General features: G+C 41.1%; 3 protein-coding genes across 8 annotated transcripts in view; 2 read left to right on the top strand and 1 right to left on the bottom strand.

Annotated features, from left to right (window-relative positions):
• Window positions 1-7419, top strand: part of asap2b (ArfGAP with SH3 domain, ankyrin repeat and PH domain 2b) — a 25538-nt gene extending 18119 nt beyond the window's left edge. For 4 of the 6 annotated variants that reach the window (XM_072684495.1, XM_072684512.1, XM_072684503.1 and 1 more), the window contains 10 exons: window positions 86-201; window positions 335-402; window positions 1181-1288; window positions 1433-1676; window positions 1757-1840; window positions 2719-2983; window positions 3435-3493; window positions 4883-4980; window positions 5232-5347; window positions 5559-6065. In XM_072684495.1, the coding sequence (XP_072540596.1) occupies window positions 86-201; window positions 335-402; window positions 1181-1288; window positions 1433-1676; window positions 1757-1840; window positions 2719-2983; window positions 3435-3493; window positions 4883-4980; window positions 5232-5347; window positions 5559-5643 (1243 nt within the window). In that variant the 3' untranslated portion in view covers window positions 5644-6065. Of the gene's footprint in view, window positions 1-85; window positions 202-334; window positions 403-1180; window positions 1289-1432; window positions 1677-1756; window positions 1841-2718; window positions 2984-3434; window positions 3494-4882; window positions 4981-5231; window positions 5352-5558; window positions 6066-7258 lie in introns of those variants that run through there. The other 2 variants (XR_011979956.1, XM_072684525.1) reach the window with 2 other exon arrangements.
• Window positions 6165-13095, bottom strand: e2f6 (E2F transcription factor 6). Its single transcript, XM_072684577.1, has 7 exons — window positions 12681-13095; window positions 10167-10345; window positions 9953-10005; window positions 9554-9758; window positions 8258-8413; window positions 7264-7378; window positions 6165-7057 (listed from the first exon to the last, which is right to left on the bottom strand). Exons 1-7 carry the CDS (start codon window positions 12993-12995, stop codon window positions 6878-6880), a joined length of 1203 nt encoding a protein of 400 aa, XP_072540678.1. The 5' UTR covers window positions 12996-13095; the 3' UTR covers window positions 6165-6877.
• The window catches only part of mboat2b (membrane bound O-acyltransferase domain containing 2b), a 50542-nt gene continuing 50516 nt past the window's right edge, over window positions 13070-13095 (top strand). The window contains exon 1 of the mRNA XM_072684565.1: window positions 13070-13089. The gene's annotated coding sequence lies outside the window, so the exon portion shown is untranslated. The remainder of the gene's footprint in view (window positions 13090-13095) is intronic.

Raw genomic sequence — 13095 nt, 5'->3', positions numbered from 1 at the left:
CAGCATCAAATTCAATAGATTTTTCCACAGTTTTTTCCACATGATGCTTATGTGTGTGTGTGTGTGTGTGTGTGTGTGTGTGTAGTGGGAATCTGGACAAACAAACTGCAAAAGGAAGCACAGCACTGCACTACTGCTGCCTGACAGACAGCAGTGAATGTCTGAAACTTCTGCTACGGGGCAAGGCCTCTGTCACCATCAGTAAGCACCAGCACTGACCCTTCATAAAAAGCCAAATCATTTTATCACCTCTGGCTTTTTGTATGGTAAACATGTGGCATCAATCTTTCATGCTCTTTCATGCTCTGTTTATTCATGTTACCTGTCCCCACAGCCAATGAAGCTGGAGAGACTCCTCTAGACTTGGCCAGGCGGCTGAAACACACACAGTGTCAGGAGCTGGTAAGTACATCTTTGATTTACACAAATGGAGAGCGCTTCTTTAGGTTGCATTGTCACAGCTGACTATGTGTCTTCTTAACACTGATAAAGCAAGTCAAACTGCAAATATATAATGCATTTTACGTTAAGAGCCACCAAGTCGATATTTCATTAATACTTAACATATCATTATTTTTACCTTTTGACATATTGTGAATCTGTCAGTTGTTCTTAACATTGTGTCAGAATATCATGATGAATGGACCAATAGGAATGCTTAAAAGCGACAATGCCAAGTATTAATGAAATATTTGGTGGGTCTTAAAGTGAAATTCCCCTTAATTTTGTCAGAATTAAATCACAGTTGCAAGATGTAAGCATAGTGTAAAATGTGTAATGGGTTTTACAGAAGCTTGCAGATTCAGAATTGTTCATAGTGTGTCATGGTGATATTTTTTTGAGATGCGATTACACCTAGAATAATAAAAAGCTCATTCACACCTGCAGGGCATTTTTTTCCTGACCATTACTTGTCATTATTAATATTACATGTAGTATGAAATCTCTCAAGACATGTAATTTGACTAGTCATTTGGGCTAATAATTAAAATGGCTATATTTAAGTTGTAGAAATTACAACCCTGGTTTCTATCATGGCCACTGTAAAGAAATGAGTGGAATTCCCTTCAAATTTCTCAAAAGAGAGAGAGATGTTGTTCTGCAAAAAAATGAGCTACAAGACCTGTGTCTCATTTTGAAAGCTCCTATATGAGCTCTACTACTGCTCTGTCCCTGGCAGTTGACTCAGGCGCAGACTGGCAAATTTAATGTCCATGTGCACGTGGAGTATGAATGGTGTCTGCACAATGAAGACCTGGATGAGAGCGATGATGAAATGGAAGATAAGGTGAGATTCGCTCGCACAGTTCCTGCATTACACAAGGGTTATTATTTAGTCCACAGATCTGACATTGTTATTCAGCTACAAAATTGTATGTAATCTGTTCAAACAGCTTTATTTGAATATGTTCTTTTTCCGGATTTGCGGTAGCCTATCCCTCAGAAGCGGGAAGAACGCCCTCTCAGCTGCTTTGTGCCCGGTAGTGGCCCCATGCAGCCCAATATGGCTGCCCTGGCACGGGACGTGGTCAGTGCGGTCCGGGAAAAGCAGAGGGGCTTTATCCCCAGCATGATGTGTAATGAAACCTATGGGACTGTAATGGACCTCAGCCCCCTTCCGTCTAGCACACTCCCTGTCCCCCTCCCACAGCTACCTCCGCGCAACACGCCCCCAGGTAAGCACTAACCTTAACCTCAACATTGTAAAACAAACAGAAGAAATTGGTACTGTGCTTATGGATGTTATGATTTTCAGGAAACGGTGTCTGGAAGCCTATAGAAGCGGTGGGGAGACAGAGATCCTCTTCAGATCCCCTTAACCCCACCAGTCCAGAGTATGGTAAGTGGCTGGCCTCAGTTACCTCACAGGTTGAGGGTCGCTCAGTCTGAAAGCTATGCAAACCATTTTTTTTACATGACCATTTTTAAGGAAAAAAAATTACTTTGTCAAAACTTTGTCAGTTACCAAAGAACAGTAGTAGCTATTCCACAAGGCTGATTTTTATTCCTGTTATAGAACTACTGTCATATAGCACCAAAACAACACACAAGTCTATATGAGATCACTTAACAACTCAACATGGTTCACACAAAGCAACTTTTTAGGCATGAAATCTACACTATGCTAATTGGTCAGACATAGGGTATTCTCTTCAATTACTTGTTAGCTACATTGGCATTATAGTTCCAGTGCAAAGCTAAAGAAGCAAACTCAATCTTAGAACGAGAGGAAAAAGGTACAGTGGCCTTTTAGCAAAGGTACATCTGGAGAAAAAAGGAACTGCATTTCATGAAGAAAACACCTTGCCAACTGTGAAGCATGGGGGTGGATGTATCATGTTTTGGAGTTGCATTGCCCCCAGTGGCATTGGCAGTACTGCATGGGTAGAAAAACAAATGGATTTTACAAAATACCAGCAAATTCTGGATACAAATATCAAACCATTTGTGGACAGACCTTAGACAAAGTTGTGCAGCAAGATCTCCTAAGAATATCTCAGAACTACAAGAACTGAAAAGCACTGTGATTTCTTAGTAACAGGGTGTTACCAAGTCCTGACTCCTGTTGGTTGGTCAGATTTTACACAGGCCATAGTGATTTGTTTATTTATGATTTTTTTTATGTCATGAAAGACACAGAAACTGTTCTTTGGGGTTTGATGAAAATAGTGTTTTTCCAGAGGCTGTGTTTACTACGTTGTGTTATGTCTCCTGCAGTCCTCCCTCCGGCTCCACCGCCGCCGCCACCTCCTCCAGTAGTCAAGAAGCCTAGCCCCATGGAGGCTCGGATCCACACTAAGAACATACCTCTGCCTCCGGTGCCCCCCATGCCATCATTGCCACCTGTCAATCAGATGCCATCTGTGCCTCCATTTATTCCAGTACCCCCTCCTCCACCAGTACCACCTGCACCCCCATACAAACCCACAGCACCGCCTATTCCCTTCCAGTTTAGAGGCCCTGCACTCAAACCGCCCACAGGGTAATATTAGTCATATCAGTTATTTTCACAAATATTTACATGTATAAAATTGCTCTCATGGAGCATGGAGCCTGGAGCCTTTCTACCAAAGCACATTCCACCAAGTCAGGAGTTTTTAATAATTTTCACTTATTTACACAATTATTTAAATATGAAAACGTTAAGCAATTGTAACAGCAAAAAACAACCGTGTAACTGTGTAACTGAGTTTCATATCATATTGTTTTTATATTTTTAAATGTGTTACATATTTTGTGTTTGTTATTATAAATGTGTTATAATATATATGGATATTTGTCATGCAATTTGCTGTTCAGTACAAGTTGATGCTGTGCCACCCTTTATTAGTGTCATGATTTAACATTTAACAAATGAATAACTGACTACAATTTAACTGCTGTAATATAATCCCTTTCTAATGTTGACTGAAAGCTCATGTTTATCATTTCAGGAGTGAGAAAGGTCTTCAGAAAACACAACCGAGCCGGCCTAGACCCAATCCTGTACCAGGTATGTTAAGAACATTAGAGAATACATGACATGAAAAGACATACATTCACAGACGATGAGCACTTTATTAGGAACACTACACTAATACTGAGCAGGGCCCCCTTTGCTCTTAAAACAGCTTTGGTTATTCATGGTAAGGATTCTTTAAGGTTTTACATTCCTCTGAGATTCTGGGCCATGGTGATATGATTGCATCACTCAGTTCCTGCAGATTTCTCAGGAGCACTTTAATGTTGCAAATCTCCCGTTCTACCACATCCCAAAGATGTTCTATGGATTTTGGATCCAAAAAAAGTTTCAGAAAAATCCACCTGTCTTTAAAAGACCTGTACTTACACGCAATTTTGCTGCTTTGACATTTTGTCTACCAGTTTGGTCCTACTCAGTTGCCCAGGCAAGATCCAAAAGGACCCTATACCAAAGACTTACAATAACAGTTATTGTTAGCAGTTTAACTGTTGAATTCTTGTCAAGATGAATGTTTTTTTTGCCCCAGATAGAATTCATTAGATCTTATGTTCAGAAACTAGAAGACATTTGCTATGTGACGGCGCATTATCATGCTAAAAATAGCCGTCCTGCCTTGGCACAAGACAAGCCGGGTCTTCATGCTGTTAGTGCCAAATTCTGATCCTACGGTCGGTCACTGCAGCCTCAGCTTTCTGTTCTTGGCTGACTAAAGTGGAACCCGACGTGATCTTGTGCTGTTGTTGTCCATCCACCTTAAGGTTGGATGTGTTCTGCTCACCACAATTGTAGAGTGTAAATCAGAGTTACCGTAGCCTTTCTGACAGCTGGAACCAGTCCAGCCATTCTCTGTTCACCCATCTCATTAAGAAAGTGTTCCTGTTGGCAGAACTGTTATTGCACCATTCTGAATAAACATAATAGAGGCTGCTGGAGAAATCTAGATCAGAAGTTGTAGAAACACTCAAACCAGCCAATTTGCCACCCCTAGTTTTTCTGATGGTTGATGTGAACATTACCTGAAGCTGTTTGCCCATATTTGTATGGTTTTATGCATTGCAGTGCTGCCACATGATGGGCTGATTAGATAACTGCATGAATGAGTAGCTGTACAGGTGTTCATATCGAAGTGCTTGGTGAATGTGTATACATTTTGTTGTTGTCTGGCAAAAATCCCCTCTTTTTGATATAATACAACTCTGGGAGTTGTTTGTAAATTGTGTCAGAGTCATGACCACTGGACCAATAGAAATGCCCCAAAATAACTTAGAATAAGATCTCCTTACACTGACTTCCATTGAAAGTGAAGATTTTTCCTATTCCTGCAATTATAAGAACATACTGTATTTTTGTAGATACACTGTGTTTTGGAGACAAAACTAATATGATTTATTTATTTTTCTTTCTTTACATTTTGAACAGAAAAAACAGAAAAGGATGGTCCTTCCCCACCTCGTAATCCTGCACCCATGTCACCCCCAGCCCCACCCCCAGTGCCTAAGCCCAGAGTGCCCCAAGCTGTGAGTCTCTAAATAAGCAGTAAAAAAAAAAAAAAAATAAAAATAAAAAAAAGCCTGTTACAGTATGATTATGAATGGAAATATACAGCAGTTGGACAGTTTTGGACAGACTTCCAACATATAGCACATGTAAATATTGAAAAAAAGAGACCAGAATGAGGTTTTCCTGGTTAATGGTTAAATGAAAAATATATAGAAACAAACCGTCTGTTGAACAGCCGATACTGAACGTAATGTTCTGTCTGTAACAGAAACAGAAACCTAAACGTGTGAAAGCAATCTATAAATGTCTGGCTGACAACCCAGATGAGCTGACCTTTGCTGAGGGAGAGGTGATCATAGTGGAAGGGGAAGAAGACAAGGAGTGGTGGGTGAGTGAACAAACTCGAACACACTGCCATGTTTCGTTCATACTGAAACTACCAGATTTCTAGCTGGAAATTAACAATTTGATGGGCTTTGCCATTATGATTTAGCAGAAGTTTCCAAATACAGGATGAATACAGTGGTGAGGATGGACTTCCCTCGATGTACATTTTTATTTACCTGTGTTTCTATTATTTGCTTGTATCTTTTAGGTGGGCCACATCGAAGGGGATCCTACCAGAAGAGGAGCCTTCCCCGTTACATTTGTACACTTCATCACTGACTGAAGTCAGATAATCAGTGGACACTGAGACTGGCAGTTTTAAAAACCGAAGTGGAAAAGCCGCAGATTAGTTGACGTTCTCAGCTCTTGTTCAGTGATGACCTCATGTAAGATATTTACAAATCATTTTTATAGAATAAGAGAGTAACTAAATATGTTTCCTTTCACTGTCGGCCAACTCACTCCAGTGCAATATAATTTTCCTAGCATGCTGAGCAGGGATTCCTCGTACGTCAGATAAAATGGGTGTGGCCTTTTCACAGTAAAGGCCAAATCTGCTAGATCCTTGTTTTAAAAAGCAATTTGGAGTTTGGTTGCAGAGCAACTGTATGTGTATATGTGATGACCTTTCCAGCGCTGCATCTCTTAACGTGTTTAAATACTTTGCCAATGCTGTTCATGGACAGTCATTAAATTTTTGCATTATTTTAAACAAGTATGGATTGAATGTTTTTTTGGAAAATATATTGTGACAAATTATGATCAAGCAACAAGTAATATGATGACCAATATTTACACAAATTCTAAACATCAATTGAGAATGCAAACAAAAAAGTACTTTTTATTGATGCGATTACTGACTATGAACAATGTTTCTTTATCAAGTAAATGTGCATTTTAATATTAATGAGCCATCTTCACACTGATAGCAAGAGTAATATAAATATGCCTTTCGTTTCATAAACTAAGCTTTCATGTATGAGAACATTATTATAATGTATACACATACTCTTGCTGTTCTTTACTCTTTCACATTTTGTATATTTCCATTTTTCTCAGAAAACTTTGATTTTTGTAGTAAAATATTACAGTACAAATAGATGAACAACAAAAAAAGTGTCCTATTAAAAAAAAAAAAAAAAAAAAAAAAAAAAAACACACCCACCACTGACAGGGAATGATCAATTAATGCATATAAAAATAAAGCTTAACTCATCGTGGTCCATCCACCATATTTTTACCTTTTTTTTTTTTTTTTTTAACAAATGAAATTCTCCAAGCATACTTATAGCAACAACTGAACATTTTACTGCAGTGACATGTAGTCCTTTCAGACAGTCTAACTGTTCAACAAAATTCTGTATTTGAGTTCTACAAGTTGGACTTTATGCAGTCTGTACTGCCAATGGGGTTGCTGACTCCCAGAGAAATGGAGGGGGTAAAAATCCAAATGATAACCTCTCTGCTTTGGGGGCATCAAATGTTTGCTTGGAATTCTTTTTAAATTAGCAAATGCGCACTACGATCTTAACCTGTGGGGAGTGGTGTAGTCTGTATCCTGCTCTCCTCCAGCGTAAGAAAATGGCCTTTTTTAAGATGCTCTGGAGCGCTGCCTACTGACTCTATGATGCTGCCCTGCCCACCCATCTCGCATGTCAGCACATGAATGGGTCCTCTGCTGCCCTTCAGGTGGATCTGAATAGAGTCCTGGAATAAAATAGGCAAGGGGAGGGGGGGGGGGCACGTTTTACATAAACAAATAAATAAATGAGCTACACCAATAAAGCAGAATGCTTTCTTAATTAGTTTTTCCATTTGAATTAGACATGCAAGGGGTTATTCACACACAGTCATAGATTTAATACACATGTCTGTTCTTTAATCTACACTCCATGCATTTTTTCTTAGAATACCTCAGTGGGCGTTGGGACCTCCAGCTTGGTCTCCTCAGGGGCCTTAATGGCTATCACAGTCTGATCCTGGAAGACATCGATCCGACAGATGTCTTCATATGTCACATAAGCTGAGGTGCAACTACAGTTAAGGACAAGGCAACAGAAGTTTACTGGGGAAAAAAAAGAAAAAAAAAGAAAAACAAGAATTTCCTCCAGAGTTTTGGGTTCCTTTTCCTTTGAGACACAAAGCTAAAGAGGCACACACACAGACACCTGCTCATCCAACATTTCTCCTGAAATGAAGGGTATTAAGAGGATTTGTCCATATTGGCTAAAGAAACCACCTCTTCTGGCTTAAGACAGCCTAATTCATTTTTACATTATCATTTTAAACAGCTTTTCATTCCTTAGAATTAAACCAGCTGTTTTTTGTGCTACTGCAGCTTTAAGCTTTACAAATAGTGATTACAAAACAGGATGTTTTACAGGTTAATTTCCAAGTATTGTACAGAAGGTTGTTCAGAAGCCACTTAAACACAGGTAAAACTGTATACCACAGTAATGTTTTGAGACAATATGAAAAGGGGGAACCACCCAACCATAGCTTGAATTCACCAGAGAATACCAGAGAAGTCTGGAGACATATTGGATTAAATGAGCCCAAACCTCAAGACCACATGCCTAATATGCTTATGGTAATCAAAATAGTTCACTTTCCTGTGGTAATTGACCCAAAGACGTTGGAATCCGACTCTGAAAATCTTGTCATAGGCAAGATGGATCTTCCATGGATACAGCATACTGCACAGGCAAACTCTAACCCAGACATCAGGCCCTTATCAAAGTAGCTGAGTAGTCCTGCATCTAGACTGTTCAGTTACTGTCTTACATCCCAGACTTTGACATGCCCAATGTTACTTCATATTTAATAGATCACAGGAATCGTGATCTGCTGTACTGTTATTTGCATTACTCTGCTCAAAGCAGAAGAACCAGAGGCATTAGAGGATATTTGGCATTGCCTTTGATGTCTGTCAGGGCAAAGAGCTGCTGAGCACAGTCTTTGATGAGCCAGTCCAAAGCCTCCTCCATGGTCTTCAGGTTCAGCAGATCAACCTTCACCTTAGTCTTCCACTGGCCTTTAAAACAGCTAATTGGAGTTGGGCCCCTTAAACAAAAAGAGAAGGAAAGAGATTTAACTACACTAGAGCACACATGTGCAATGAAACAGGAGACCACACTGTAAACACACAAACCAGGTTATGCTCTTCTAAAAGCAGGATAAGCGGGAAGTTCTCAAACCAGGAAAGCACTTTTATACAGTTGAAACCAGAAGTTTACATACACTACATAACAAGACACTATGACTAAGACAATATGCATTACACAATATGCGAAATCAGAATAATTTATTTCCGTTTTAGGTCAATTAGATTTACCTAAATTATTTCTATTTGCTAAATGCCAGAATAACAAGAGAGGAAAATTAAGGCATTTTATTACTTTCTTTAAAGGTAAAAGTTTAAATACATTTCATTAGTATTTGGTACTATTGCCCTTAAACCGTATGACTTGGGTCAAACGTTTTGGATATCCTTCCAGAATTTTTACCCATTCCTCTCAACAGAACTAATGTAACTGAGCCAATGTTTGTAGGCCGCCTTGCTCGTACATGTTTTTTTAGCTTTGCCCTTACATTTTTAATAGTATTGGGATCAGGGCTTTGTTGGCCACTCCAAAACATAGACTTTGTTCTCCTTAAGCCACTTTGTAAGCAGTTTGGCAGTATGCTTTGAGTCATTGTCCATTTGGAAGACCCACTTGCGCCCAAGCTTTAACTTCCTGGCTGATGTCTGGAGATGTTGCTTCAGTATTTCCACATTATGCCATCTATTTTGTGAAGTGCAACAGTCACTCCTGCAGCCAAACAAGGCTTGCGTAGCACAGCTGATTCACATTTCTGTGAGCTGCCATGTGGACTGAATGTACTGCTCTGTCTCAGAGAGAGAGAGAGAGAGAGAGATTCTTATTTTTGAAAATAAAAAAGGGATTAAATCTAGCAACAGACTGGGCAAGTTGGCAACACTAAACATTTGTAATGCATCTACAAACTAAAATTTGTTCTACACTTTTGTTGCATTATGGTATTACAGTATTACAGAAAAGCAGACCGTAGCATGGATTCTAACCGATATACCAAACGACCCGGCAGACCACCTAGCACTACTAGTAACGTTCAAATGTTCCAAACATCCTGGATCGATTCAGAAATGTGGATTTATGCCTGTCTGTACAAGTCTGTACTTACACCCACTGGATCTTATTTTTCGACTTCTTCGTGATGAGTTTAATACCATTCAGCACGTTGGTGATGTCGTACACACGCCTTTTCCGTGTGCCTAATTTTTGTGTTGCCTCATTAAGGTCGAGAATTCCTTCTGGCGCAGAGTGAAGCAGGTCCATGAAGCGCTTGGTCAGTTTTCCCAGTGTTACCTCTGAGCGGTAAGAGTAACCTGAAGAAAGGAGCATGGGGGAAAAATAAAAACAAAACACACACAAAAGAAAAAACAAAACAAAAAAAAACACCACCACTTGACTACCATTAGATTACACACAAATAATAATAATAATAACAACAATAATAATAACAATAAATAAACTTCATGCAAATAATAAATAACAAATAAAAATCACATAATAATCATACCCGGTTTTGCACGATCACTTTTCTGTTCTGTGGAATAGTTGAGATTATCTTGACTGAAGCAACAAAACAAATTATGATTAAAAACACAAAGAAACTAATTGTAACAACATGATTCATGCAACCACAAGTGATAATTTTAGAGATCCAACTTCTAAGTCTGTCCATGTCTGATTTGTGATGGGTGTCAGGGAAGAATGCAGAGAATGCAACTTACAGCCTGACAAGCCACTCCCTCTCAGCTTCATCATCTATGCAGGGGGGGCCAGTCTCAGCGCAATCACAGTCATCATCATCATCATCTTCTTCTTCCTCCTCCTCCTCCTCCTCACCATCATAATCATCGTCATTGTCATCTTCGTCATGATCAATGTCGTCATCTGCTGGAATTTCAGTCTTTGGTAGGGAGGGGAAAATAAATTCTTTATTTGGATGCAGGAACCTCTGCTCAAACAGTAATCAACAGCAAACAAGTGACATTTCTTCAGTGAACTTTGTAGATAAGCATTCATTATTAATGCACACTTCTGCATGTGTTTATACAAAACTGTTTAGTGAATTTAACACACTGGAAAAGAACGTGGCCTGAATAAAAGAAACTTTTTTTTAATTCAGTAAATAAACAGAATGATAGAAATTACATATACAGAAGGACAATGAATCTGAATGCATAAGCGGTTCTACGGCTGTTTGCGTGTCTGTTCTCTATGATAAAGAACCTGTTCTAATCCTAATAATCTCTCTTTAAAGAACATTTCTTAAAGGCAATCAACGTAAAACCAAAAAGTGTTTTACTACATGCTGCAGGGTCATGTGACTGGCAAGGTGCAAAATCTAGATGGAGGGCAGAAAACAAAACAGAACGGACGAGATGGAGAGACGCCTGTACTGGGCTAGTTTAGACAATATTACCAGAGAGAGGTTGGCTGTGATCCTTATGCCACGAAGAGGATCAACGACTGAACGACTTGCCTGCTACTGAGGCTTAAGACAAACAACTTTGTCCTCCAGGCATCCTTCTCCGCAAGAAAACAAGCGCAAGCCAACAAAAGTATGGAGGCATAAAACTTTATTAGTGGTTGGGTCACCGACCCACAATGACTGTTGTTTGCTTTTCACCATGGAGATCCAGGAAGACCTCTGTAACTTCTGTGAGGCTCTGTCGATCATCTCTGGACTTCATCTTCTTTTCTTGTAGATACGATGCCTTTGACATGGGCTCAACTTTCTGATAACAGAGGTTAACTGTAGGAGCTCAGTCTACAGACTCAATGTCATTTAACGCGCTAGGGCAGCCTTGGAAAAAACAACGACAGCGGGATTAGATGGTTGCAAAAGTTTCACCCTGCAAAACAATAGTTGTGACCAATTTACAATGGATGCCTATTTTCAGACCATTATCAACCATTTTCTCAGTCTCAGTGGTGATTCTGAGGGCACCACAATCTTCCATAGCCTACTCGTAGGTCACAACATCAATTGATTGCAGACCAGAGGGCACTGCTAGTCTCTTGCTGCTATGCAGAGAAAACACCAAAAACTAATCAGACCTCTGCAGAAAGAGCAGCAACTCTTTACAGTAAAAACAGAGACCCTAAAGTGTTCAACTGCTGCTCAGCAAACAGCACAAAGGCAACGCGGCCTCTGCCTTTAACTCATTCATACAGTGAACACACGCGCCCAGAACAGTGGGCAGCCATTGCTGCGGCTCCCAGAGAGCAGAGTAGGTTAAGGGCCTTGCTCAAGGGCCCAACAGGTATCAAAGCCACAACCCTGCCGTCGTCATCATCAACAGCCCCTGGTGTGTTTATGCGACTGGTGATGAGCCAGTTTTCCAAACTCAACATTCACTGTTTGGTGCAGTGTAGCGAGCACTGACTCTATGCTAACACTGTGGGGTTCAGTTCCAGGGCCGGGCAAGCGCACAGCACTACACCAGGGAGAGGCATGGCAAGACTCCCAACACTACGTTCTCCTACCTGTAGAACATCCTCCAAATTTAACCATTTAAAAACACAGTCCCTCAGCTGAGAGGAGACGCTTTAGTTAAAATGACGGAATTTAATGGTTAAACAGAGGAAACTACTTATTAAATTGTAGGGAAGGATTGATAAACTGAGGGAGCGATTTGCGTACACATTCTGCCCTGATACTTTAGGGGCAGCACGGGACAGGTCCTGTATATTTCAGTGGTACTGTAAGTACTTCCCTGCTTATACATAAGCCCTTTCAGAGATTCAGGGGGTGGTAATGAGAGCAGAATTAGAGCAGTGTGTTGGGAAACACTAGTGAGGGACCAGGCATTCATTTCAGTCATAGCCAACACAGTTAATAACGTGAAGTGAGGAAGCAGTGAGACACAAGTTAACTAGTTACAGTAGCTTTGACGAAGTGGTCACTGCACACACGAGCACTTTCCGTCCTCGCGACCGAAGACGAAGGTTCCCAAGCCATTTTGCCGCCGTTTTTCGGTCAGTTTCTTGCATTTATCCCCCCCCTCTGTGAACAACAGCTTTTGGTACTCAATATAACCTCTTCGTTGTTCCCCGGTTAGATTCGAGTTAGTGCTTTTACGTAGCTACAAAATCACTTCCGGTCCTCCGTCTGCACTTCGCGCCACAGCAAGGTACTGCCGTGACGTCACATCACATCACATCAACCCACCGCCCCCATTTTCACTACTATCTAGAACCCTAGTTTTGTTGTTGTTGTTTCTTAAGAGTGTACTTACAACCACCTCAGCCGGGTCCGACAGCTCTCCGTGCTCATCAGCGGAGGTCGCCAGAGCCCCCTCTAACGGAGGAGTGATGGGGATGGCGTCGGGGTGTATCCCGCACGCTGTGATGTGCTCGGGGAGAAAGTGGTCCTCGCAGATCTGACAGTGGTCAGTGGCGAAGAGCTCGCCCTCCCGCAGCGCGGCCAGCCACACTTTCACGCGGCCCTTATCGGCGGGGAAACTGAAGAAGCGCTTTCGGGCCCGAGTGGGCATCTCACCAGGCTTCAGATCACTCTGGTTCTGACAGCCCTGGACCACACACTTCACCATGCTGGACAAGGCCGCGCGCTCCTCTCCGCATCCGTGTTTGTTTACACACGCTGGACCAACGCACACGTCCCGCAGAGGCGCCAAGCGCGCTCAGGTGACC

The sequence above is a fragment of the Salminus brasiliensis genome, chromosome 1, assembly GCF_030463535.1.
Source record: "Salminus brasiliensis chromosome 1, fSalBra1.hap2, whole genome shotgun sequence".
Classification (NCBI taxonomy): domain Eukaryota; kingdom Metazoa; phylum Chordata; class Actinopteri; order Characiformes; family Bryconidae; genus Salminus; species Salminus brasiliensis.
The sequence above is the reverse complement of the archived record's forward strand: the minus strand, read 5'-3'. Positions and strand labels throughout refer to the sequence as shown.

Excerpts from the sequence above, each read along its gene's own strand:
- e2f6 (XM_072684577.1), bottom strand. The coding sequence starts at position 12,995 with ATGGTGAAGTGTGTGGTCCAGGGCTGTCAGAACCAGAGTGATCTGAAG. Across the intron at positions 10,006-10,166 it reads AGGGAGTGGCTTGTCAGGCT|TCAAGATAATCTCAACTATT; the intron begins GTAAGTTGCATT and ends TTGTTGCTTCAG. Across the intron at positions 9,759-9,952 it reads AAGTGATCGTGCAAAACCGG|GTTACTCTTACCGCTCAGAG; the intron begins GTATGATTATTA and ends TCCTTTCTTCAG.